Consider the following 23532-nt stretch of genomic DNA (forward strand, 5'->3'; position numbering starts at 1 on the left):
TCTGGACAGAGGTATTGAGGATGAAGATAACCTGAGCCTGCAGTCATCGTCTTTGGTGACAGTGGCAGTTGTTCCACCCAGGAAAGAAAGAGAGAGAGAGAGAGAGAAGGAGGGAGGGAACAGAAAGAAAGGCACCATGTTGGGGAGAGAGTCTGCAGAAGAAAGGAATAAGCTTTTCTCCTGCTTTTGGGACAAGAGGTGGCCCACATTTTCATTCTGCACTGGGCCATGCAAAACATATAGCTGGCTGGCTCCATTGGATGGTGCCTGAATCTCAGAAGTGACAGTGTTGAGCCACTGTTGGGGGCACCAATTAGGGCAGGCTTTCAGGGGAGAGGCATGGTTTGGGGTCTTACAAATATGCAGTCCTTCACAGCCAGCAATTCCCCTTCACTGTCAGAGATGTGCACAGGGATGTGTGTGCAAGGATGTTCACCATGGCATGATTCATAATAGAGACGCCAGCTGGATGCCCAACAATGCGGGGAGGTCAAGGGCACAATCCATACTGAAGGATCAGGCACAGCCATTAAACATCATATCATAGATGAGGACTTACTGACACGTGAAAAACTCATGACATTTGCAAAATGGGGAAAAAGTCAGCTAAAAAGGAGTGTGCACCACAGGATCTCATTTGCATAGACATGCAGGGAATATACGCAGGAGAAGAATATTGAGCTGGTTTATCCTTAAATGCCAACAGCTGTTCTTCTCAGGTGGGTGATACTTTCCTCTTCTGGGCCTGTTTTCCAGCTCTCTGCACTGAGCACACATTACTGTCATCAGTGCACTGAGGTACTGTGGGACAGTGGCCAAGGCTACGGCTGCAGACACTGGAGGCAGACTCCCTGTGTTCAAAGCCTAGCTCTGCTCCTTACGAGTTCTGGGACTGGCCGGGTGCGGTGGCTCAAGCCTGTAATCCCAGCACTTTGGGAGGCCGAGACGGGCGGATCATGAGGTCAGGAGATCGAGACCATCCTGGCTAACACCGTGAAACCCCGTCTCTACTAAAAAATACAAAAAACTAGCCGGGCGAGGTGGCGGGCGCCTGTAGTCCCAGCTACTCGGGAGGCTGAGGCAGGAGAATGGCGTAAACCTGGGAGGCGGAGCTTGCAGTGAGCTGAGATCCGGCCACTGCACTCCAGCCTGGGCTGTAGAGCGAGACTCCGTCTCAAAAAACAAAAACAAAAACGAGTTCTGGGACCTTGAGCAAGGGATTTAACTTCTCCAGGACTCAGCTTCCCCATCTGCAAACAGGGAAGGTAATGATATTCCTCAAAGGATCAAGGTATTAACTCACCACGATAGGGTCATCGCTGATTGACTTGTTTGACTCCCTTCCTAAAACCCCTGAAAAGTTTCTTCTTAATATCCCTGGCACCTACCACAGTGCCGAGCACACAGCAGGTGTTCCTGAAAAGTCTGCTGAATGAATGAAGGAGGGAATGTATGAATTTATGTAAGGACGGAGATCCACATCCCATGGTATAGAGATAGTATCAAATGAGTTAATACATGCAGAGGGCTTAGAGCACTGTCTAGTTCATTATGGCAAAGAAATGATGTAAGAGGAAAATATCAAGAGAAAAATATGGACCAATTTTTTGAATGATGTAGAAATGAGTGTTTGTTTTGTTTTGTTTTTGAGACAAAGTCTTGCTCTGTCACCCAGGCTGGATGGAGTACAGTGGCACAACCACAGCTCACTGCAGCCTTGACCTCGTGGGCTCAAGCAATCCTCCCACCTTAGCCTTGCAAGTAGCTGGGACTAAAGACGCATGCAGCCATGACTGGCTAATTTTTAATTTTTTTGTACAGACGAGGGTCTTGCTATGTTGCCCAGGATAGTCTCAAACTCCTGAACTCAAGTGATCCTTCTTCCTCCCAAAGTGCTGGAATTACCAGCGTGAGTAACTACACTCGGCTGTTTGAACTTCTCTATATTGAGAGAAGTTGAGTAAAGTATGCATTACTTTTATAATTTGGGAGGACAAAAACGTTACTGAAAGAAAAAGAGTGAGAGGGTGATTCACAAAGTGCCGTTGGGGAACGCAAGGTGAAGCCAAGTTAGCCGAGTCCACACCCTTTTCATGTCAAGGTCATGTGTGGATGAGCTTGTCTTAGGCGCTTACTCTGGCCCCCATACACCAAGTTGCACGTCTTCTCATTCATAATGAACACAACACCCGGAAGGCCGATGTCGATGCTGAGTTATAGGCTCTTAAAATATCTACAGCGAAATCTCTTGTTAGATAGATAAAGAGATATGATACCCGTATATACAGGGGCGTGTATCTGTTTATCGACCTGTATCTATCTATCAAGAGAATCTTTAACTCTAGCTGTAAAAAAGAATATGTACAACTCATGGTGCTCCATGTATCGCCCCAACACAGGACTCACCACGATAGGACCATCGCTGATTGACTTGTTTGCCTCTCTTCCTAAAAGCCCTGAAAGTTTCTTCTTTGTATCCCTTGCACCGACCACAGTGCCAGCCACACAGCAGGTGTTCCTGAAAAGTCTGTTGGATGAATGAGAGGCAGTGCATGAATTCATGTCAGAACAGAGATCCACATGTCAGGGAACAGAGCTAGAACAACATGAGGATTAGCTTTGTCTGTGGTAGGGACAGGTCCAGGAAGGGTCAGAGATGGGCAAGTAAGGCTTGGAAGGGTGAATATGTACAGTCCCCACAGAAAAGGGGAGAGAGAGAGATGGGGGACGGCAATCCAGTGAGAACATCATTTAAAGGTCTTTGGCTCACACCTGTAATCCCAGCACTTTGGGAGGCTGAGGCAGGCAGATCACCTGAGGTCAGGAGTTTGAGACCATCCTGGCCAACATCATGAACCCCATCTCTACTAAAAATACAAAAATTAGCCAGGCATGTGGTGGGTGCCTGTAACCCCAGCTACTCGGGAGGCTGAGGCAGGAGAATCACTTGAACCCAGGAGGTGGAGATTGCAGTGAGCTGAGATTGAGCCATCGCACTCCAGCCTGGGTGATAGAGAGACTCTGTCTCAAAAAATAAATAAATAAAATAAATTTTAAAAAAATAAAGATCCTGTAAGTGGGCTGGGTGTGCTGGCTCACACATGTCATCCCAGCACTTTGGGAGACCAAGGCAGGAGGATCGCTTGCGCCTAGGGGTTCAAGACCAGCTCGGATAACAAACTGAAACCCTGTCTCTATAAAAATCAAATAAAAAAAAATAGCCAGTTGTGGCAGCCGGCACCTGTGATCCCAGCTGCATGAGAGACTGAGGCAGGAGGATCACTTGAGCCTGGGAGGTGGAGGCTGTAGTGAGTACTACACAAAAGAAATCGCTGATCCTTCAGCAGCCATTTCCCACTCCAGCAACTCCCCGCCCCTGGCAACCACTCATCTACTTTCTGTCTCTATGGGTTGGCTTCTTCCGGATATTTCACATGCACGGAATCATGCAATGTGTGGTCTTTTGTGTCAGGCTTCTTTCTCTAAGTATTACATCTTCAAGGGTCATCTCGCTGTAGCATGAGCGAAGTGTGACAATAGATTGATCGATGAAGGTTACGTTCACTCATTCCACACGTATTTACTGAGCACCTACTGTATGCCAGTCTGGGGGGTCCAGTCAGGAATAGAACTGACAGTAAACCCTGCCCTGGAGGGTTTCTGGTAGGAAGGAGAGACAATAAACCGAATAAACCAGTACATTATTTGGAATATTAGACGCTGATAAGAGCTCAAGTGAAGCGTGGGGTTGGAAGTTGGGGTAGAGAGAGAGGGGATGTGACTTTAAGCAGAGTGGTCAGCAAAGGCCTCCCCGCAGGGTGGCCGCAGGGACGCTCCAGCTCAGCCCAGAAGGAGGCGAGAGGCTCGGTGCCCGTCCCGGCGACTCCGGGCCAGCAAGGAGGTCCCAGCGCACGCGTCGGTGCCTCGAGGCCCGGGACCCTGCGTGTCCCGTCCCCGCCGTGGCCCTGCGTCCATGACGGTGGGTGGCACCAGGGCGCATTTCGCGCGGCGGGGCTGCGGCCTGCCCTTGAAAGGACGGAATCGGGCGTCGTGGTGGGGTGGACACCGGGGATCCCCGGGGCGCGGACGAGGGGGGGCGTCCACCCCGCGAGCTCACCCCACGGCCCCCGCGCCCCGCCCTCGGCCGCAGGCCCCGCCCCGCGCCGCCCGGCCCCGCCTTCCCGCGGCCGCCGCCATTGGCCACGCGCGCCGCCTCCGCCCTCGGCCTCGCACTTCCTGGCGGAGCCATGGCTGCGCAGCGGGCTGGCCGGGGGGCTCCTGAACCCGGGCCCCGCAGCCCGGATCGCCCGGCCCCGCCGCCGGGGCTGTCCCCGCCGCGACCGTAGCGCGTCCTGCCAGGTGGGCCTACGCGCGCGCCCACCCTTCAGCCCGGGACCGCCGGGAAGCCGCGCCCGGCCGGGGCGGGGGGCGGGCGGAGATCGGAAGGGTCTCCGGCCCCCGCGAGCCGCGAGCCCCCTGCGCCCGTTGGTGCCGGGGCAGGCGGGTGGGCGAGTGGGGCACCGCGACTGGGGGAAGAGGCCAGGGGAGGGGCCGCCGCCCCCGCAGGTGACACAGGTGCGGCCTGTGCGTTCCGCCCGGCGCGTGGCAGGTGAGTGGCCCCCGCTCCGGGCCGTCCCGACTCCGCCTCCGCCTCCTCGCCGCCGGCTGGAGCCTGCCTGGGCGGCCGTTGCGCTGAGTTCCGCCTGGGTTGCGGGGTCCGAGCGAACGACAGCGGCTTCCCCGGAGACCCCGCGGGCGAGCCGGTGTCAGCAGTGTCGCTTTCTCCAACGCTGAGGTCGGGAGGGAGCTTGGGAAGGAGGCTCCCTGGGAGCCCCCCCACGTCCAGACGGGGCCTGCGTTCCCATGTTTACTGGAAGACCTTTTCCAGTGACTTAGGATTGTCACTGTGTGTGTGGGTGCCCTTGACCCTTCACCTGCTTCCGAAAAGCGTCGGAGGCCGCTGACATCCAACACGCGTGGAAATCAGCCCCCACCCCCACGCACTTGCAGGAGACAGCAGGGAGCCTCCGGCCCCGGGAACTCTCTCTAGGTATCTTGGCCTAGAAAAGAAAGCGTTGAGCGTTAGAGGGCCTGGCTGAGCCCGGGCAGGCTGCCTGGGGCGGTGGAGAGAGAGGCACCTGCTGCTTGCTGCTCTGTGACCTTGGGCAACCCCCCCTGGGGCACCCGAGCGCCAGGTCTCACTGTGGGAACGACGGTGGCACCTGTCTCAAAGGGTGAAGGTGGAATGAAGTCGGGTCTGCGGTGGGAACTGCACGAAAGCTGGCTTTCTTCTGTTCCCTCTCTGGGCTCTTCAGCATCCTAGGGGTAGTCAGGAGGGCCGGGAATGGGAACAGCTTGTCGTTGTCACAAAGTTTCTAGTTTGTCAAGAGGAATCTCGTTGTCCCTTCTCTCCCTGGGGAGTTGCACAGGACGGACTGTGCCCGAATTCATTCCTTCCACGGGAACACTGGAGTGCCCTCCCTGTGTCCCCAATTATCTAAGAACAGTGCTGACTTCTTGTCACGTTGTTCTTTATTAGTAAAGACTGTGTGTTCGATAGGTAACAAACTCTTCTCCTGAACTCAAATAGCAGGGGGGAAAAAATCCTCTTTAAAACCTTAGTTTCAGTGTGTGACTTGTACTAATATTAGTTGGCAAAGTCCCTTCTCTGTGTTCCCCTCCATCCTTGAAGCACCTGCCGCTCCCCCCGCCAACCAGCCACACCAAAGCCTAACTCTGCCCGCAGTGATCCCCCCTCCAAAAGCCAGGCAGTGTAGCCTAAGAGTTAAGAGCATGGACTTTTCCCTGACCTGGAATCCCAGTTCTGCCAGTTCCCAGCTGTGTGACACCGGGCAGGTTTTTTCACCTCACTGCTGTCAGCATCCGCCAGTCACAATGCTGGCCTCATGGGGTTGCAATGGGGACTAAGTGAGTGAAGCCACAGAGAAGCACTTGGGGACAGTGTGTCTAGAATGTGCTGTGTACATGGTAGTCATCTCTGTACCACATCCTCACCTGTATCATATTTTTAAAGTGTGATACTCTTGAACCCCAGGCCTCGTTCAGCAGCGTGTCATGGTGATGGATCCAGGTTTTGAAGCTGGACAGACCCAGGTGTGATTCTCAGCCACTTACTAGCTTTGTGACCATGAGATCAGTATCCTCATGTGTGAAATGGGATAAGCGATATCAGCCTGGCCAAGTGTAATCTTTGTGGGGTTAAATGAGATGGCACATGTAAGTCCCTTAGCTTGGTTCTAAGGCTGTAGTCTGGGCTCCAAAATTATAACTTATCATTATAACCTCGGTGTAGCCAAAAGGTAATTATTTGTAGGAAGTGAACTAAATGACATGATGTCAGATTTTAGATGATAGAGGAATGCAAGTTAAATGTTTTGTCCAATTCTAACAACCCGATGAGTTCTCAACTCAGTGTAAAAGAGTTCTTTGTAGTGCACGGTCCTCCCTCCCTCCTTCCTTCGTGTGACTGTTTTCACTGTCGTCCTTGGTATCTGCTAGCAGAGCCTGAAATTAATGAATGAGCGAGAGTTATGACTGCATGCTCAGAAATCCTGTTCTTCTCCTAGGGCTGAGATCTCTAATGATGGAGGGAAGCAGGCAGACGCGAGTGTCTCGGCCATACAAGATCAGCGAATCATCCAAGGTCTGTGAATGTTCACTCACCACCTGTGCAAATTGCCTAAGAAGTGTGATCCTTTTTCTCATTCACTCATTTCTAATCACAGACTGATTTTTTTGTCATTGGTGTTGTCAGTCTCCTTAATGACAAGTAAAGGTGGAAATGGGCAAGGAGCGGAAATTGTCATAAAATTAGAGAGTGGGAAGTGTGAGGGATGTTAGAGACACTATGGCCAGACGCCTTCGTTTTTCAGTGTGACATCCCAGAGCTTTCTCTTTGTGACAACTTGACTCATTCATCAACCCAAGGAGGTGGATGGGACACGAAAAAAACTGGGATTCCCATGCCCGCTTTGGGGCTCAAAAACTCCATGGACAGGTCCATTGAGAACCCAGCCTTCTATCTTAGGGTGAGGGCAACACATTGTGTACCCGGACGCCAAGGACCTGGAGTCCTCTTCCCTGGTCATGATTCCCTGGAACCCAAGAGCAAGTGAGGGTGAGTTCCCCAGAGTCAGGCTGCTGAGGGACTTCTAATTAGAAATATGTAGCCTGTTCCCACCTGCCACATTAAAATCCAAGAGCCAGACCTGGCTGCTATACTTTCCACAAACTCCTGTCCCCACAGCTGCTATTGGTAAAGATGGGGGGAGCCATTGGTTTGAGGTTCCTGGTAACCTGTCTCCTCGTTATAGATATTCGTAATGCCCTCAGTTCTTTAGAGGTGTCGCTTTTGGAGATTAAATCTTACGGTTACCTCAGATCATGGATTCTCAATGAGTATGATATTGCCCTGAAGTGGGAGAAAATTGGTTCTTGGGAGGGTGGGAGGAATTTTACTCCTTTTGTGCATAAGACACAATTATACATACAGTACATGAGCAGACATACAGTGCATCTGTGATGTTAAAATTTTGCTGGGGAGGCTATGAGTGAAAAAAATCTTAAAAGCCTTCTTGGGGGGCAATAATGAAAAAAGGTACAGAAACGCTTCTTTAGATGAAGGGAGCTGGGAGCAGCCTACAGAGTTGAGAAAAACGGGGAAAAGAGATTCTACAGATTCTGAAAGAAAAGCTGGCTGTCGTTTTCAAGAGAGGTTGGTTCTCCTGAGAAATTACCTCCTTTTCTCACGTGAGTTCCCCAGGAAGGTTCCTGCCAAGCCCAGCTTTATCAAATGTGAAAACCCAGAGAGGTCTCGCTGCTTGCTCAAAAGGGCTTTGTTGTGGAGCTTGGCTTGGGAGACACTGCTGCTTTCTAAGTTTGACAGCACTGGAAATCTTTGTCCCTTAACACCAGGACCCTGAGTTTGTTTTTCTCTGAACTGAATCTCTTAGGACTAGGGTTCTGTATCACTGGATTATGTTTCTAACTCTTTTTTCTTCTTTTTCTTTTTTCTTTTTTTTGAGACAGAGTCTCGCTCTGTTGCCCAGGCTGGAGTGCAGTGGTGTGTTCTTGGCTAGCTACAACCTCTGCCTCCCAGGTTCAAGCGATTCTGCTGCCTCAGCTTCCTGAGTAGCTGGGACTACAGGTGTGCGCCACCACGCCCAGCTAGTTTTTGTATTTTTAATAGAGACGGGGTTTCACCATGTTGGCCAGGATGGTCTTGATCTCTTGACCTCATGACCTGCCTGCCTCGGCCTCCCAAAGTGCTGGGATTACAGGCGTGAGCCACCATGACTGGCCTGTTTCTAACGTTTTATTCTTAAAAAGTGTACCCATGAATTTCTAGACATTAAACACACCTATGTCACCAGCACCCAGATGGGCAAGATACAATACTACCAAACCCTCCCAGTTGTTACAGTCAAGATAGTCACTGTCCCAACCCCACCGCTGTGGTTTGCTCTGCTTTTGAACTTTATCTAAATGGGATCCGAGGTCGGGTACTCTTGTGTGTGGTTTCTTTTGCACGACATTGTGTCCGTGAGCCTCACCCGTGTTGCTGCTTTAGTTTATAGTGGTAGATTGTGCATTCCAGCATGTTGGCATCTTCCCACTGTGTGACCACACTGTTCACCTGTCTGCCCTAAGACGTGTTGCTCAGCCGGGCACAGTGGCTCACGCCTGGAATCCCAGCACCTTGGGAGGCCAAGGCCGGAGGATCTCATAAGCTCAGGAGTTTCAGACCAGCTTGGACAACATGGCTAAACCCTATCTCTACAAAAGACACAAAAATTAACCAGGCATGGTGGCATACACCTGTAGTCCCAGCTCTTCAGGAGGCTGAGGTGGGAGGCTCACTTGAGCCCAGGAGGTAGAGGTTGCAGTGAGCTATGATCGCACCACTGTACTCCAACCTAAGTGACAGAGCAAGACCCTGTCTCAAAAAAAAAAAGTGTTGTTCCATGTTAATGCGAAATTCTTTTTCCACATCTAATACCCTGTACCTGCTGCCTCCTCCCAGGTATAAGCCCCTGACAACCTGAGTTTCTCCCTCTGCTCGGCCTTGCATTTGATTAAGGCACTAAAATAGGAAATAGAGAAATGAACAGGACTCATATCATCAGAGACTGCTGTAGGTTGGAGCTTCTAAGTTACCTGAAATGCGGAAACTCTGTTACCAATGTCCCTTTAAAATTGGTACATTGGCCAGGCGCAGTGGCTCATGCCTGGAATCCTAGAACTTTGGGAGGCTGAGGTGGGTGGATCACTTGAGGTCAGGAGTTCGAGACCAACCTGGCCAACATGGTGAAACCCCGTCTCTACTGAAATAAATAAATATGTGTATGCTGGGCGCAGTGGCTCATGCCTGTAATCCCAGCACTTTGGGAGGCCGAGGCAGGCAGATCACCTGAGGTCAGGAGTTAAAGACCAGCCTGGCCAAAATGGCAAAACCCTGTCTCTACCAAAAATACAAAATTAGCCAGGCTTGGTGGTATATGCCGGTACTCCTAGCTACTCAGGACGCTGAGGCAGGAGAATCGCCTGAACCTGGGAGGCAGAGGTTACAGTGAGCCGAGATCACACCATTGCACTCCAGCCTGGGCAACAAGAGTGAAACTCTGTCCAAAAAAAAATTAAAAATTAGCCGGGTGTGGCACATGCCTGTAATCCTAGCTTCTTGGGAGGCTGAGGAAGGAGAATCGCTTGAACTTGGGAGGTGGAGTTTGCAGTGAGCCGAGATCGAGCCACTGCACTCCAGCCTGGGCAACAGAGGGAGTCTCTGTATCCCCCCCAAAAAAAATAAAAATAAAAAAATAAGGGAAATCATGTGCCTTTGTTTTTGGAAAATTGTCATCTATGCAGCTGTGCTAAAACACCAGCAGCAGATTGCAGCTGATTGTACCCGGGTACAGCATCATTCCAGCCCACTTAGAACAGAAACCCAGTTTTGGAAACAACACTGCTCTTGCCGCCTGCCCCAGCTCACTGGAGCTGGTGGCTCCCCGCCGCAGCCGTTAACTGGGGCTTTCGCCAGTCCCACCCTCTGGGCTCTTTCCCTTTTTACACTGCAGTCTGGGGTTGTGTGTATCTCCATCTGAGCATGGTAGGTCAGCACTCTCACCAGCATGGAGACAGCCAGGGGCCCTGGGTGGCAGATGGCCGCCTCATGCCCTCACTTGCATCTCTCAGGCCACTAAGCCTGTGCTATGACTTGATCACCAGCCACTGTAGTACTTTTTAATTTCCTTCCTTCAGCTCGCACCCAAGAGAGGCCTCCGTCAGTGTCCGTAGAGGCACAGACCATTCCTGCATAATTAGAAGCGGAGACCTGGCACGCTGGCTTATACCTGTAATCCCAGCACATTGGGAGGCTGAGGCAGGAGGATTGTTTGAACTCAGGAGCTCAAGACCAGCCTGGGCAATGTAGTGAGATCCCATTTCTACAAAAAATAAAAGTAAAAAATAGCTGGACATGGCAGCACACACCTGTAGTCCCAGCTGCCAAGGAGGCTGAAGCAGAGGGATTGCTAGAGACTAGGAGTTTTTTTTGTTTTGTTTTGTTTTGTTTTGTTTTTGAGATAGTGTTTTGCTCTTGTTGCCCAGGCTGGAGTGCAATGGCTCATTGCAACCTCCGCCTCTGGAATTCAAGCGATTCTTCTGCCTCAGCCTCCCGAGTAACTGGGATGACAGGCGCCCGCCACCACACTCAGCTAATTTTGTATTTTTGGTAGAGACGGGGTTTCACCATGTTGGTCAGGCTAGTCTCGAACTCCTAACCTCAGGTGACCCGCCCACCCCGGCCTCCCAAAGTGCTGGGATTCCAGGCATGACCACCATGCCTGGCCAAGCCTAGGAGTTTCAGGCTACAGTGATCTCTGATCTACTGTTGCATGCCAGCCTGGGCAACAGAGCAAGACCCTGTTTCTAAAAATGAGAAAGACTTTAAAAGCCCAGTATAGGCCAGCCTGGCTCTCTCTGCGAGTAACCAGGATAAATAGAGATCTCCATGCATGTGACCTATGAGCTGAAAAGCCAGTCTGGAGTGGAAGAGCGGGTCAGCCTGGCCCTCTGAACTCGGAAGGAAATGCCAAGTCGTATCTGTGTGGCATCCTCCACAGGCTGTGAGAACGCGGCCTGCTCCTGTAACATGGACAGAGAAGTTGCTGTTTGAATTGACTGGATGTGGAAATAACCACAGGGAGATAAAGTGTCTCAATGACAACTGCATGCATGGCAACAAAAAGAAGATTCGAAAGGGAAGAAAAAAATAAAACCCACTGCTGTAGGACACATGCTAAGAAGTAACTTTTAAGAATTCAGAGCCTGGGCAGCTTAGGGAGACCCTGTCCCTCCAAATTATAAAAATCAGATGGGCGTGGTAGTGTGTGCCTGTAGTCCTAGTTACTCAGGAGGCTAAGGCGGAAGAATCACTTGAGCCCAGGAGGTCAAGGGCAACATAGTGAGACCTCGTCTCTACAAAAAAATTTTTAAATTAGCCGGGCGTGCTGGCACACACCTGTAGTCCCAGCTATTCAGGAGGCTGAGGTGGGAGAATCACCTGAGCCCAGGAGGTCCAGGGTGCAGTGAGCTGTGATCGTGCCACTGCACTCCAGCCTGGGCAACAGAGTGAGACCCCATCTCAAAAAGATAAATAAATAAATAAGTTGAACCACATAGCTGCTAATACCTAATAGCCCTCGGTCAGTTTTCCTCCTCCCACCACATTTCCCGTCTTCAGGCTGAGTGCCCAGCCAGTTCTTTACCTCAGTCGCCCTGGAATAGACCAGCTATCTATCTATGTGATAGTTTTCAGTTATCTGTTTCTCCCTATGTTGAATTAATTAATTAAATAATTAATTAATTTAGAGACAGGATTTCTTTTTGTTGCCCAGGCTGGAGTACAGTGGCGCAATCATGACTCACTGCAGCCTCAAGCTCCTGGGCTTGAGCGATCCTTCTGCCTCAGCCTCCTGAGTAGCTGGGTCTACAGGCGAATGCCACCATGCCCGGCTAATTTTTAAATATTTTGTAAAGACAGGAATCTCGCTATGTTGCCCAGGTGGGTCTTAAACTTCCTGGCCTCAAGTGATTCTCCCATCTCAGCCTCACAAAGCATTGAGATCACAGGCAGGAGCCACCATGCCCGGCTTGAATTGTTGTCTTGTTTGGTTTTGGGGGTTTTTTTTTGGTTTGTTTTGTTTGTTGTTTGTTTGTTTTGTTTTTTGGTTTTTCGTTTTTGAGATGGAGTTCTTGCTCTGTCTCCCAGGCTGGAGTGTAGTGGTGTGATCTCGGCTCACTGCAACCTCCACCTCCTGGGTTCGAGCAATTCTCCTGCTTCAGCTTCCTGAGTAGCAGGGATTACAGGCACATGCCACCATGCCTGGCTAAATTTTGTATTTTTAGTAGGAGAAGGTTTCACCATGTTGGCCAGGCTGGTCTCAAACCCCGAGCTGGGCGTGGTGGCTCACACCTGTAATCCCAGCACTTTGGGAGGTCAAGGCAGGTGGATCACGAGGTCAGGAGATCGAGACCATCCTGGCTAACACAGTGAAACCCCGTCTCTACTAAAAATACAAAAAAATTAGCCGGGTGTGGTGGCGGACGCCTGTAGTCCCAGCTACTCAAGAGGCTGAGGCAGGAGAATGGCGTGAACCCGGGAGGCGAAGTGAGCTTGCAGTGAACCAAGATTGCACTACTGCACTGAAGCCTGGGCGACAGAGCGAGACTCCTTCTCAAAAAAAAAAAAAAGAAAGAAACATCTGTACTTCCTGCAGTGCCCTCTGATGCAGTATTCTATTTCCTGTTTTCTTCAATTTTATTTTGTTGAAAATACTGGTCAGGACCCACTGGGTTGGACCAGGGCTGAGCAGGCTGCTGTGCCGTTTCTGATGTGTCTTCTCTGGCCAGGTATACCGCTGGGCCGACCACTCAAGCACGGTGCTGCAGCGGCTGAACGAGCAGCGACTCCGCGGCCTCTTCTGCGACATTGTCCTGGTGGCCGATGAGCAGCGTGTGCCAGCCCACCGCAACCTGCTGGCCGTGTGCAGCGACTACTTCAACTCCATGTTCACCATTGGCATGCGGGAAGCTTTCCAGAAGGAGGTGGAGCTGATCGGCGCCTCCTACATCGGGCTCAAGGCCGTGGTGGACTTCCTGTACGGCGGGGAGCTGGTGCTGGATGGTGGCAACATTGACTATGTCCTGGAGACCGCCCACCTGCTGCAGATCTGGACGGTGGTAGACTTCTGCTGTGAGTACCTGGAGCAGGAGGTGAGCGAGGACAACTACCTGTACCTGCAGGAGCTGGCCTCCATCTACAGCCTCAAGCGGCTTGACGCCTTCATCGATGGCTTCATCCTGAACCACTTCGGCACGCTGTCCTTCACGCCGGACTTCCTGCAGAACGTCTCCATGCAGAAGCTGTGTGTCTACCTGAGCAGCAGCGAGGTGCAGCGGGAGTGTGAGCACGACCTCCTGCAGGCCGCCCTGCAGTGGCTGACGCAGCAGCCCGAGCGCGAGGCCCACGCCCGCCAGGTGCTGGAGAACATCCACTTCCCGCTCATCCCCAAGAACGACCTGCTGCACCGCGTCAAGCCAGCCGTGTGCTCGCTGCTGCCCAAGGAGGCCAACTGCGAGGGCTTCATCGAGGAGGCCGTGCGCTACCACAACAACCTGGCGGCCCAGCCCGTCATGCAGACCAAGCGCACGGCGCTGCGCACCAACCAGGAGCGCCTGCTGTTCGTGGGCGGCGAGGTCTCCGAGCGGTGTCTGGAGCTCAGTGACGACACCTGCTACCTGGACGCCAAGAGCGAGCAGTGGGTCAAAGAGACGCCGCTGCCCGCCCGGCGGAGCCACCACTGTGTCGCGGTGCTGGGGGGCTTCATCTTCATCGCCGGTGGCAGCTTCTCACGGGACAACGGAGGGGACGCGGCCTCCAATCTTCTTTATAGGTATGACCCCCGCTGTAAACAGTGGATCAAGGTGAGATTAAAGCCGGATTATTTCTTTTCTCTTGAGGACTCTCTCGGTTTCCTTAACCTAGCCTTGACTTTCCTTACCTCTCTGGGGCCTTGACAGCCACTGTCCTGCTTCTGAATGAGGTGTGACGATAGGTGGCGAGCAGCATACCGTGGGCCTACACCCTGGACAGGGAGAGGGAGGGCTGACCCCCCACTTCGAGGGGTCTGTCGTGGTTCAGAGCTGCGCTGCCTGGCGGGGCTTTCTGTGCGGATGGAAGGGTCTGTGTCTGTACTTCCCGATATGGTAGCCACAGCCACGTGTGGCGACTGAGCGCTTGAAATGTGGCCAGTGCGACTGAAGAAGCCAATTTTCAATTTCATTTCACTTTAACTGATTGATGTGCAAGTGTGTGTGGCCACACGAGGTGTAGCTGCCCTGTTGGACAGTAGCATGGGTCTAGATGTTTGTTCCATGGCTCAAGGTCCCCAGGTCCTGGAGTCTCTGTGGGGCTCCTCTGGAAGCATTTTGGGAGATAGTTAAAGGAGGCCACCAGGGCTCACACCTGGCCCTGGGCACGCATTGTGGCCTGATTCTGGGAAAGGCGTGGGCCTTGATGTCAGACCTGAGGTCTCATCCCAGCCTGGCTAAGTCATAGCTGGGAAATTTTAGTTTCTTGTCCTCTCCACATTTTGGATTCCCCTTCTGGGAATACATGGGGGACAGGGAGTGCAGTAGCTCATGTTGATTGGCAAGCCCCTGGCATAGGGAAGGTGTCTCCTTTCTGCTGGGAGCGCTCTCCAGCCACCCGCTCCCCCGGGACAGTCCGTCTCAGCCTTTATTCTCACACCTCAGCGTCGCACCCACTCAGTGCTGTTCTTAGCTCAAAACACAGTCAGAATGGACTCCAGCTGACCTTTTGATTTTACTCTCAGAAATCTGAGACCGCCCTCCAAGGTCAAAGTCTCACCACTGGACAGGGTCCCTGGCTTTGAACCCTCCTCCCCAAGACCTGGCAGCAGCGGCGGCCTGAACCTCGCCTCCCGCAGGGACTTGATCTTGGTCCGTGTGTGTTTGGCTTGGATTTGTTTAAAAAAAAAAAAAAGTTTCTACTTTTATTTATTTATTTTTTTCTGAGACAGAGTTGTTCCGTTGCCCAGGCTGGAGTGCAGTGGCACAATCTCGGCTCATTGCAACCTCCGCCTCCCAGGTTCAAACAATTCTGGTGCCTCAACCTACCGAGTAGCTGGAATTACAGGTGCCCGCCACCACGCCTGCCTAATTTTTATATTTTTAGTAGAGACAGGGTTTCACCCTGTTGGCCAGGCTGGTCTCGAACTCCGTGACCTCAGGTGATCCATCCACCTCGGCCTCCCAAAGTGCCGGGATTACAGGCGTAGCCACTGCACCCAGCCTCTTCTGTTTAACTTCCTGTCGAATGCCACATCCGGCTCTGTTAACAGGAGTAGCAGAGCAGCACTGACTTTACAAATCTGATGCCAGGAGGGAAAAGATGGGTTTTTATTTCAGAAAGCCACTAGATCAGCAATTCTGACTCCTGTGACCCACAGAGTTCCCGTCCACGAGGCTGACCACATGACCAGACGAGTGTGGGGCTTCAGAGCGTCTCCATACCCCTTTTGGGGACTCAGAGCGTCTCCATCCCACTTTCGGGGATTCAGAGCGTCTTGGGGAAACCTCAGGGGCTCAGAGCTCCCGCCTGAAGAAGTCCCCTTTATTCAGGTGCAGTTCCCTTTCCCGGACATTCTCCGGGACTGTGTGTTCCGCAGACACATTTGGGAAATGCGGTGCCAGATGTTGATGCTGTCCCGGGTTCGGGGAAGGGAAGGTACAGGTATCTCACCTCCACAGGTGGCCTCCATGAACCAGCGCCGTGTGGATTTCTACCTTGCTTCCATCGAAGACATGCTGGTGGCCGTCGGTGGCCGGAATGAGAATGGAGCACTCTCTTCGGTAGAGACGTACAGTCCGAAGACCGACTCCTGGTCCTATGTGGCCGGCTTGCCAAGGTGATCTGGGGCTTGGTGGAAGGCTCTCCAAATGGGATGTTTTTATGGGACATAGTTCAGTCCACGTGCCTCACTTTCTGGGCATGTTGGCCTCCAATTCAAGGAACGAAATATTCTGGCTTGTCAGGAAGAGTGGGTACACCGTGAGGGGCAGAGGGCATGGTGGGGCACAGTCCGGGCTCTAGTTTCAGACTTAGGGCAAGGGTCAGCTCTGCCGCCACAACGGACATCCCTCCGTGGCTGAGTCTGTGCGGTCGCTGAGTTTCAGAGGATGAGGGCCTGACCTGAGGATCTCCCTGAGCTTGGGCAGGAGGAGCTCGAAGAGATGGGGGTATCTGTGCTAGATCTAAGCCTCAAGCACCGGGTCTTCACCCCGCTCAGCCTTTAGTTCCTCATCTGTAGAGGGAGACGATAATCGTACCCACCCCACAGCACTGTTGTGCAGAGCAGATGCGGTGCTGCTCGGAAAAGCTGCGCCCACATGCAGGGAGTGCCCCAGGGTGGCTGCCTCACCCTCCTCAGTCTCGCCTGCCTTCCGGTGTGCATGTATCGAGCATTTATTATCTCCATGGGATTAGCAGAAGGTGCACACCATTTTTTCCACCAGTTCCCTGTTGCCACACCCAGCGGTGCACTTTCTGAACCAGTCTTTGCTGTGGAATACATCCAGGTGCCCCCAAGAGTTAGAAGTGTGCGGGGTAAGCGCTCATGTTTTTGTTTTTCTAAGACGGAGTCTCTCTCTGTCGCCCAGACTGGAGTTCAGTGGCATAATCTCGGCTCACTGCAACCTCCGCCTCCTGAGCTCAAGCAATTCTCCTGCCTCTGCCTCCTGAGTAGCTAGGACTGCAGGTGCCCGCCACCACGCCCAGCTAATTTTTGTATTTTTAGCAGAGACAGGATTTCGCCATGTTAGCCAGGCTGGTCTCGAACTCCTGTCTTCAAGTGATCCGCCCACCTTGGCCTCACAAAGCTCTGGGATTGTAGGCGTGAGCCACTGCACCTGGCCATATTGATCCTTTCTTATTCACTAAAGGCCCTGGTTTACATCAGGGTTCCTACTTCCTGGCACAGTTCTGTGGATTTTGAGGAACACAAAGCAACATGAATCCACCATTACAGCCTCACGCAGAATCATTTTACTGTCCTAAACCCCCTCTGTGCGTGCCCTGTCCATCCCTCCCTGCCCTCTCCCCGCAGCCCCTGGCAGCCACTGATTTTGCTGTCTCTACGGTTTTAAGCAAAACTTTTCCCAAGTGCCAGCGCAGTTAGAATTGGATTGTATGCCGTTACTCCTCTCTGATGTGCGATTCATTGGGTGTGTGTGTGCCTGCTGGCTCATTGTTCTTGTCATTTCCAGCCATTGTGAAAGGGGTGATGGTCCTGCGATTATTCCCATTTCCCAGATGGGGCAAGGGAGACTCAGAGAGAGTGGAGCTGGGTTCTGGCCCAGGCGGCCTGACTGCAAAGCTGTCCACTTCCCCGCCCCGCCCCGCCATGTCTTTGCTAATGACGTCTGCTGTCTATAGAGTGTTTGTGGGGTGCTCACTCCCTGTATTCTTAAATCCTCATGGCCCCCTAAGACGGCAGGCTGTTCCCTGGCGCGGGGAGGGTAAGTCTGGCACAGCCCTGAGCTCTCTCTCTGTCTCCGCCTGTCGACCCTGCAGATTCACGTACGGCCACGCGGGCACCATCTACAAAGACTTCGTGTACATCTCTGGGGGCCACGACTACCAGATCGGCCCCTACCGCAAGAACCTGCTGTGCTACGACCACCGGACAGACGTGTGGGAGGAGCGGCGGCCCATGACCACGGCACGGGGCTGGCACAGCATGTGCAGCCTGGGCGACAGCATCTACTCCATCGGGGGCAGCGACGACAACATTGAGTCCATGGAGCGCTTCGACGTGCTGGGCGTGGAGGCCTACAGCCCGCAGTGCAACCAGTGGACCCGCGTGGCGCCGCTGCTGCACGCCAACAGCGAGTCGGGCGTGGCGGTGTGGGAGGGCCGCATCTACATCCTGGGCGGCTACAGCTGGGAGAACACCGCCTTCTCCAAGACCGTGCAGGTGTACGACCGAGAGGCCGACAAGTGGAGCAGGGGCGTCGACCTGCCCAAGGCCATCGCTGGTGGGTCCGCCTGTGTCTGCGCCCTGGAGCCGAGGCCAGAGGACAAGAAGAAGAAAGGCAAAGGCAAGAGGCACCAGGACCGGGGCCAGTGACCCCAGCTGCGCCTCCTGGGACCATCCTCACCATCCTATCGCAGGGCTCTGTAGACCAGCAGCAACTTCTTAGTATTCCGGAAACATTATGTACAACTTAGCAGCTTTTTTTACTTTTATGATTCTTGGTATTTCTATGATATCACAGTAACCAATTAAATACTCTCTGTAACTTTACATATCTTGCTCGAATAACTAACCCTGGGCACAGGCAGCGAGCAGCCCCTTGTATCTTTGCAGGTCTTTGCCCCTTGTTACAATTCCTCATGGGTCCTTGCTAACCGTCTCCCTGAGAGTAGCTGGCATGGGGGTTACACAGAAATTTCTGTAGTGAAGCTTGGGGCCTCGAAGGGATCTCTTAGATCACCTAGTCCAAGCCTCCCCAAACCTGGCTGAGCTTTTAAGAATACAGATTCCTGAGCCCCGCTCAGAATTACGGAATCCAAAACCACCAGGAATGGGGATGAGGTGGTGCCCAGAAACTGTATTTTAACTGGTTCTTGGAATTCTGGGCTTCAGCCACATCTGGGAATGACGGGCAAGGTCGAATGTGTTTGTTTTATAAATGAGTGCACAGAGACCGCCACGAGGGTAAGTGAGTGAGTGACCAGGGACCACGCAGCTCGCTGGACTGTCAGGTGAGACGTGGTGACTTCCTGCTGGGGAGCTGTTCTCCTTATCAGGTGAATGTTGTTTCTGAATAATTCCATCTTTCCTCATTGGAAACCTTCTTGAATTCTAAAACGTTACAGGTAACCAAAAACGAAAGAAGGTGAAGCTTGTTATGAATATTTTTCTGTAATTTGTGCATTTTTTTTCCTTTTCTATTTTTCTTTTCTGAACCCACTGTCTTTTATATTACTGATGTACTGAGCTCCCAAATCTGTTTATTTATCAGGAAAGAAAAAGCAAGTGCTATGGAATTTGCCATTGTTCTCTATGACTCTATCTTGAGGAGCTGTTGAAAGCTCCTGCTCAGAGGACAACGTGTGGATCCCTGAGAAGACAGTGGAGGTCTCCCTGACTCCCACGCCAGGTCCTGCCCCAGTTTTCTGCTTCTAAGGAGTTTCATGCTGCTGGGAAAATTCTCGAACAAGTCCATGTGTTCCCTCATCCCCCTCCCTGGGCTTTAGCCACAGGGTTAGATGGAATACCCTCCAGGCTCCTCCCGGGTGATAGGGCCATTCAGCCTCTGAGCTGTTCATACCCGGATGGCATCCCCTTAAGGATGCGGAGCTGGCCTGCACTGACTCCTGCAAACAGTTCCTAGAGCAGGTGTCAGGGTCGCTCGCCCTTTAAGAGCCGAGTGGATGAGAAATGCACAGAACTATGGGAGGATAGGAGTGTGATGGGTTTTCAGCATGAGCCAAGGAAGGCATGAATGAGCTGTACCTCACCCAAGATCTGATGGCAGAGATAGTAAACTTCACGATGTGCTTAATCTCAAACCCCAGTCTAACGCCAGTCTTCCTGCAGACAGTTCCGAGAGCAGGTCTCGGCGTCGTTTGCCCTTTAAGAGGGCTCTTGGCTGCTGGAGTGGCTGAGGATCAGTGTGTGAAGATTGATATTAGACTAGGAAAACAAATCTTAGTTAACTTTTATTTTCATTTCTGCTGCTGCTTTGCTGCACCTCCTTTCTCTTCCCTTCAGGGTTTACTGTGGTTCTCACTGGTCTGTTTCTGTAGCCTTCCAGGAGAGAGCAGAGCATTTTGGGGACTGAAAGCTTCAAGTTCCTGCCCTCCGTGGTTGGTGAGGAAGGCAGTCTGCATATTTAGCTAGCTAGTTATTTGCATGTGAAGCCCCCGGAGGCTTACAAACTCTTGAGAGGTTCTGCAAGGCATGCAAACAAACAGAGCAACAGGCTGGAAACTCTTCCTGGAGCTCTGCAGCATTCCGGTGTGTGAAAGGCTCTGACAAGTCTCAACCCAGCATTTCCAAACTTCTTTGAGCCTAAAACTCTTTTGTCTCATACCTGGTCCCAGACCCCCACAAAACATGTTTTGCAGAACTTCGGCCAACTTTGGGATAGCTTACCCACTTCCTATTCTAGGAAGGGTTTTATTGCTTGTAGACCCCTCAGAAGGCAGGGCGTGGTGTACGTGGGCTGTTCTCCCCAGCTCAGCCTGGGTCATGAACAAACGGGCAGTTGTTTGGCCTGAATCTCGGGGCAGGTTGGGGAGAGCACATAGACTCTGTGAGTGGTTTGGGGAGCGGGAGAGCTTTGACCTTGGGGAGAGGAGAGCCATTGGTTTTTAGCCTAAGCCAACTCTTACGTTTTGCTTCTGGGACTTGTCCCTGGAAATGTGTGAGCTTCTGGCCTCTATTCTGATTTTCTTGCGCCTCGTGAGTTACATACGACATCCTGCGCCTAATATTTTGTGATGTCTCTCCCGATACTATTAAGGTGGTTTTGTAATTTACATGGCCTAAAATCTAATGTTACTAAGGTTGGGAGCACTCCTTTGAAGGGAGGATAAACGAGTTTCATCGTGTGAGCCAATTTCTAATATTTGATGGTGGCTACACTGTGACAGGAAAGGTTTTTGAGCTTGTTTGTGGTCAGTGGATGGGCACAAGAGTGCCCAGTGGTGGTACCTGGGCCAGGTTTTTGTGACTTGTCTTTTTAAGTTGAAAATTCACCCTTCTGTGCAGTCTAACTGAAAATGAAAGAGACCACGCCTGGGCAACATGACAAAACCCCATCTCTACAAAAAAATTACAAACATTATCCAGGGATGGTGGGGCATGCAGTAGTCCCAGCTACTTGGGAGGCTGAGGTGGGACAATCACCTGAGCCTGGCAGGTTGAGGCTGCAGTGAGCTATGATCACACCACTGCACTCTTACCTGGGTAACAGAGTGAGACCCTGTCTCAAAAGAATGAAATGGTTTTTAACTCAAATGGGCAGAGTTTGGGCTGTACCTATGCGGTGGCCATTTGAACCTCACAACAGTGGGGTTTTTAACTAGTGACAAAGGCACAGGTGCTTGCAGGCTGCCATTTTGAGATGGAAACGGCCACATGTGTCATCATGTTAAACTGTCAAGTGTTTCAAGCTGTTCTGCTTGAATTTTGAAGACACCTGGACCTTTTTTTTTTTTTTTAATATTTCAAAATAAGCATGGCAGGCTTCTATTGAGGTTTGAACTTTTCTCATTTCTAAAGAATTAGAGTTGTAACTTCATATTAGTTGTAAGTTTGGAGTCTGGTCGTCACCCAAGTTGGAAAGCTGTTTGCTGAAGACATAACTGTATTAGAATAACAGAAGGGAGGGAGTAGAAAGCTGATGAACCCTTGTTGCTTAGAGCAAACTTCCTGCTGTTTAAAATGCACAGAGATTATTTTATCAACTGACTGTACTTAGCACGCAATTGCTTTTTTCATTGTTCTGCCATTTTATTGAGGCTGTCAAGTGGGACTTCAGACCTTGCTCTGAGCAGAACCACGTGTGTATTTATACCTACGGGATATTCAGCTTTGAGATGGGCACCCAAATGCTGAGGGGAAGTGGGGTCCATCCTCTGAGGTCCAGGGTCCTACTTTGTGAGCTCAGGTGTGCTCACCTGTGGTTCAGTGTACCTCGACCCCTAAGCCAAATGATCGTTCAGTGACTTGCAGCAATGTGGGAAGTGAAGGGAGCCCTGCCATACCTCCACCCCCCACATCCCCTGTAGAGTCACCGACCTTCATCCCTCACCCCGGTCCTCCATGGTGCAGCAGCATCTCATGGGCCTCGTGGCTCTCAGAGCTCGTGGTTGGAACCCCGTCCACTTGTCCCAAACTGGGAGGGGCAGCTGCAGATAAGGTTTGGACCCCCTGGTGTCTCTGTGGATTCTGAGTGCCCCGGAGGGGAGGGGAGGGGGGAAGGTGGCATCCTGGCCTCCAGGATAAATGCCTGGCATATAGGACAGTGCCACGGGCACTTGGAGACCCTGTCCTGCGCATCTGCCAAGCCTGGCAATTTTTAGAGTTTTTTGAAATGTTTTGATACTTTTTGATACAATTTGCTAATAACTGTTTTGTAGAATGTCTGACGGGGGTTTTCCACCTCATCCCCTTCCTCCGGCCCCTTGATTTGTGCTGGACAACAGATGGCCAGTGGTCAGCACCAGGACCTCGCCTCATGTGGCTTTGTCTTGGATCTTGCCCTTCTCCGTCGCTGAGGCGGTGCAGCTGTAGAATTTCGTGAAGCTGCATGCAACGTTGCACGCAGCCCATGGGTATGACTATCTCAGGCCCCCAGCTGATTTGCCAGGAGGAAACCTTAACTCCCTTGAGAGGGTCTGCATTTCTTCCAGAGCTCCTACCTCAGTGGTGTGCACAGACTTGGAGAGACACCTGAGGGCCGGTCCACGTCTCACCTTTGCCATACGGGTCATTTCTTGATCAAATATATGACTGGGGTCCTGGTTTACTCCCGTCCACCCTTTCTTTTAAAGTATTCTTAACATGAAATCCACAAAAGCAGAAACAATGAACCATTCTTGCACTTTACAGAATCATTGTCCTTAGCTTTAGTGGTTGTTAATTTCTTGTTTTTTTTAACATGAATAGAATGTGTGGTTCTGAAGGTGTGTGGGGGTCTCAAGAAATTGTCCTTTGGGGCGGGGTGCGGTGGCTCACACCTGTAATCCCAGCACTTTGGGAGGCTGAGGGGGGGCGGATCCCCTGAGGCCAAGAGTTCGAGACCATCCTGACCAACATGGTGAAACCCCGTCTCTCCTAAAATACAAAAATTAGACAGTCACGGCCGGGCGCGGTGGCTCAAGCCTGTAATCCCAGCACTTTGGGAGGCCGAGACGGGCGGATCACGAGGTCAGGAGATCGAGACCATCCTGGCTAACATGGTGAAACCCCGTCTCTACTAAAAAATACAAAAAACTAGCCGGGCGACGAGGCGGGCGCCTGTAGTCCCAGCTACTCGGGAGGCTGAGACAGGAGAATGGCGTGAACCCGGGAGGCGGAGCTTGCAGTGAGCTGAGAGCCGGCCACTGCACTCCAGCCTGGGCGGCAGAGCAAGACTCCGTCTCAAAAAAAAAAAAAAAAAAATTAGACAGTCGTGGTCACCTGTAATCTCAGCTCTTCGGAGGCTGAGGCAGGAGAATCACTTGAACCCAGGAGGCAGAGGTTGCAATGAGCTGAGATTGCGCCACTGCCCTCCAGCCTGGGTGACAGAGTAAGACTCTGTCTCAAAAAAAGAAAAGAAATTGTCCTTTGGTTGCCTTAGTTACCAGAGTTGAATGAATGTACACATTTCGGTAGTTGGGGGGGGGCGGGTCAGAGCGGATAACCCCTTCCTTGT

At 51.9% G+C, this 23532-nt stretch overlaps 2 protein-coding genes across 6 annotated transcripts; both read left to right on the forward strand.

Annotated features, from left to right (window-relative positions):
* Positions 1 to 4179: 4179 nt before the first annotated feature.
* On the forward strand, positions 4180 to 18407 carry KLHL36 (kelch like family member 36). Of its 5 annotated transcripts, XM_033219188.1 has the most exons (6): positions 4181 to 4609; positions 6588 to 6664; positions 12931 to 13973; positions 15552 to 15723; positions 15853 to 16010; positions 17675 to 18407. In XM_033219188.1, exons 2-6 carry the CDS (start codon positions 6602 to 6604, stop codon positions 18228 to 18230), a joined length of 1992 nt encoding a protein of 663 aa, XP_033075079.1. In that variant the 5' UTR covers positions 4181 to 4609; positions 6588 to 6601; the 3' UTR covers positions 18231 to 18407. The 5 variants fall into 5 exon arrangements, with proteins under 5 accessions (XP_033075077.1, XP_033075078.1, XP_033075079.1 ...); XM_033219186.1 differs by having other exon boundaries at positions 4180 to 4609; positions 15552 to 16010; XM_033219187.1 differs by having other exon boundaries at positions 4180 to 4359; positions 15552 to 16010.
* Positions 18408 to 18833: 426 nt separating this feature from the next.
* On the forward strand, positions 18834 to 22724 carry LOC117088625. The gene is made up of 2 exons (XM_033219859.1): positions 18834 to 20483; positions 21905 to 22724. The coding sequence occupies exons 1-2, from the start codon at positions 20226 to 20228 to the stop codon at positions 22196 to 22198; spliced, it is 552 nt and encodes a 183-aa protein (XP_033075750.1). The 5' UTR covers positions 18834 to 20225; the 3' UTR covers positions 22199 to 22724.
* The last annotated feature ends 808 nt before the right edge of the window (positions 22725 to 23532 follow it).

The sequence above is a fragment of the Trachypithecus francoisi genome, unplaced genomic scaffold (assembly GCF_009764315.1).
Source record: "Trachypithecus francoisi isolate TF-2019V2 unplaced genomic scaffold, Tfra_2.0 Lachesis_group10, whole genome shotgun sequence".
Classification (NCBI taxonomy): Eukaryota; Metazoa; Chordata; class Mammalia; order Primates; family Cercopithecidae; genus Trachypithecus; species Trachypithecus francoisi.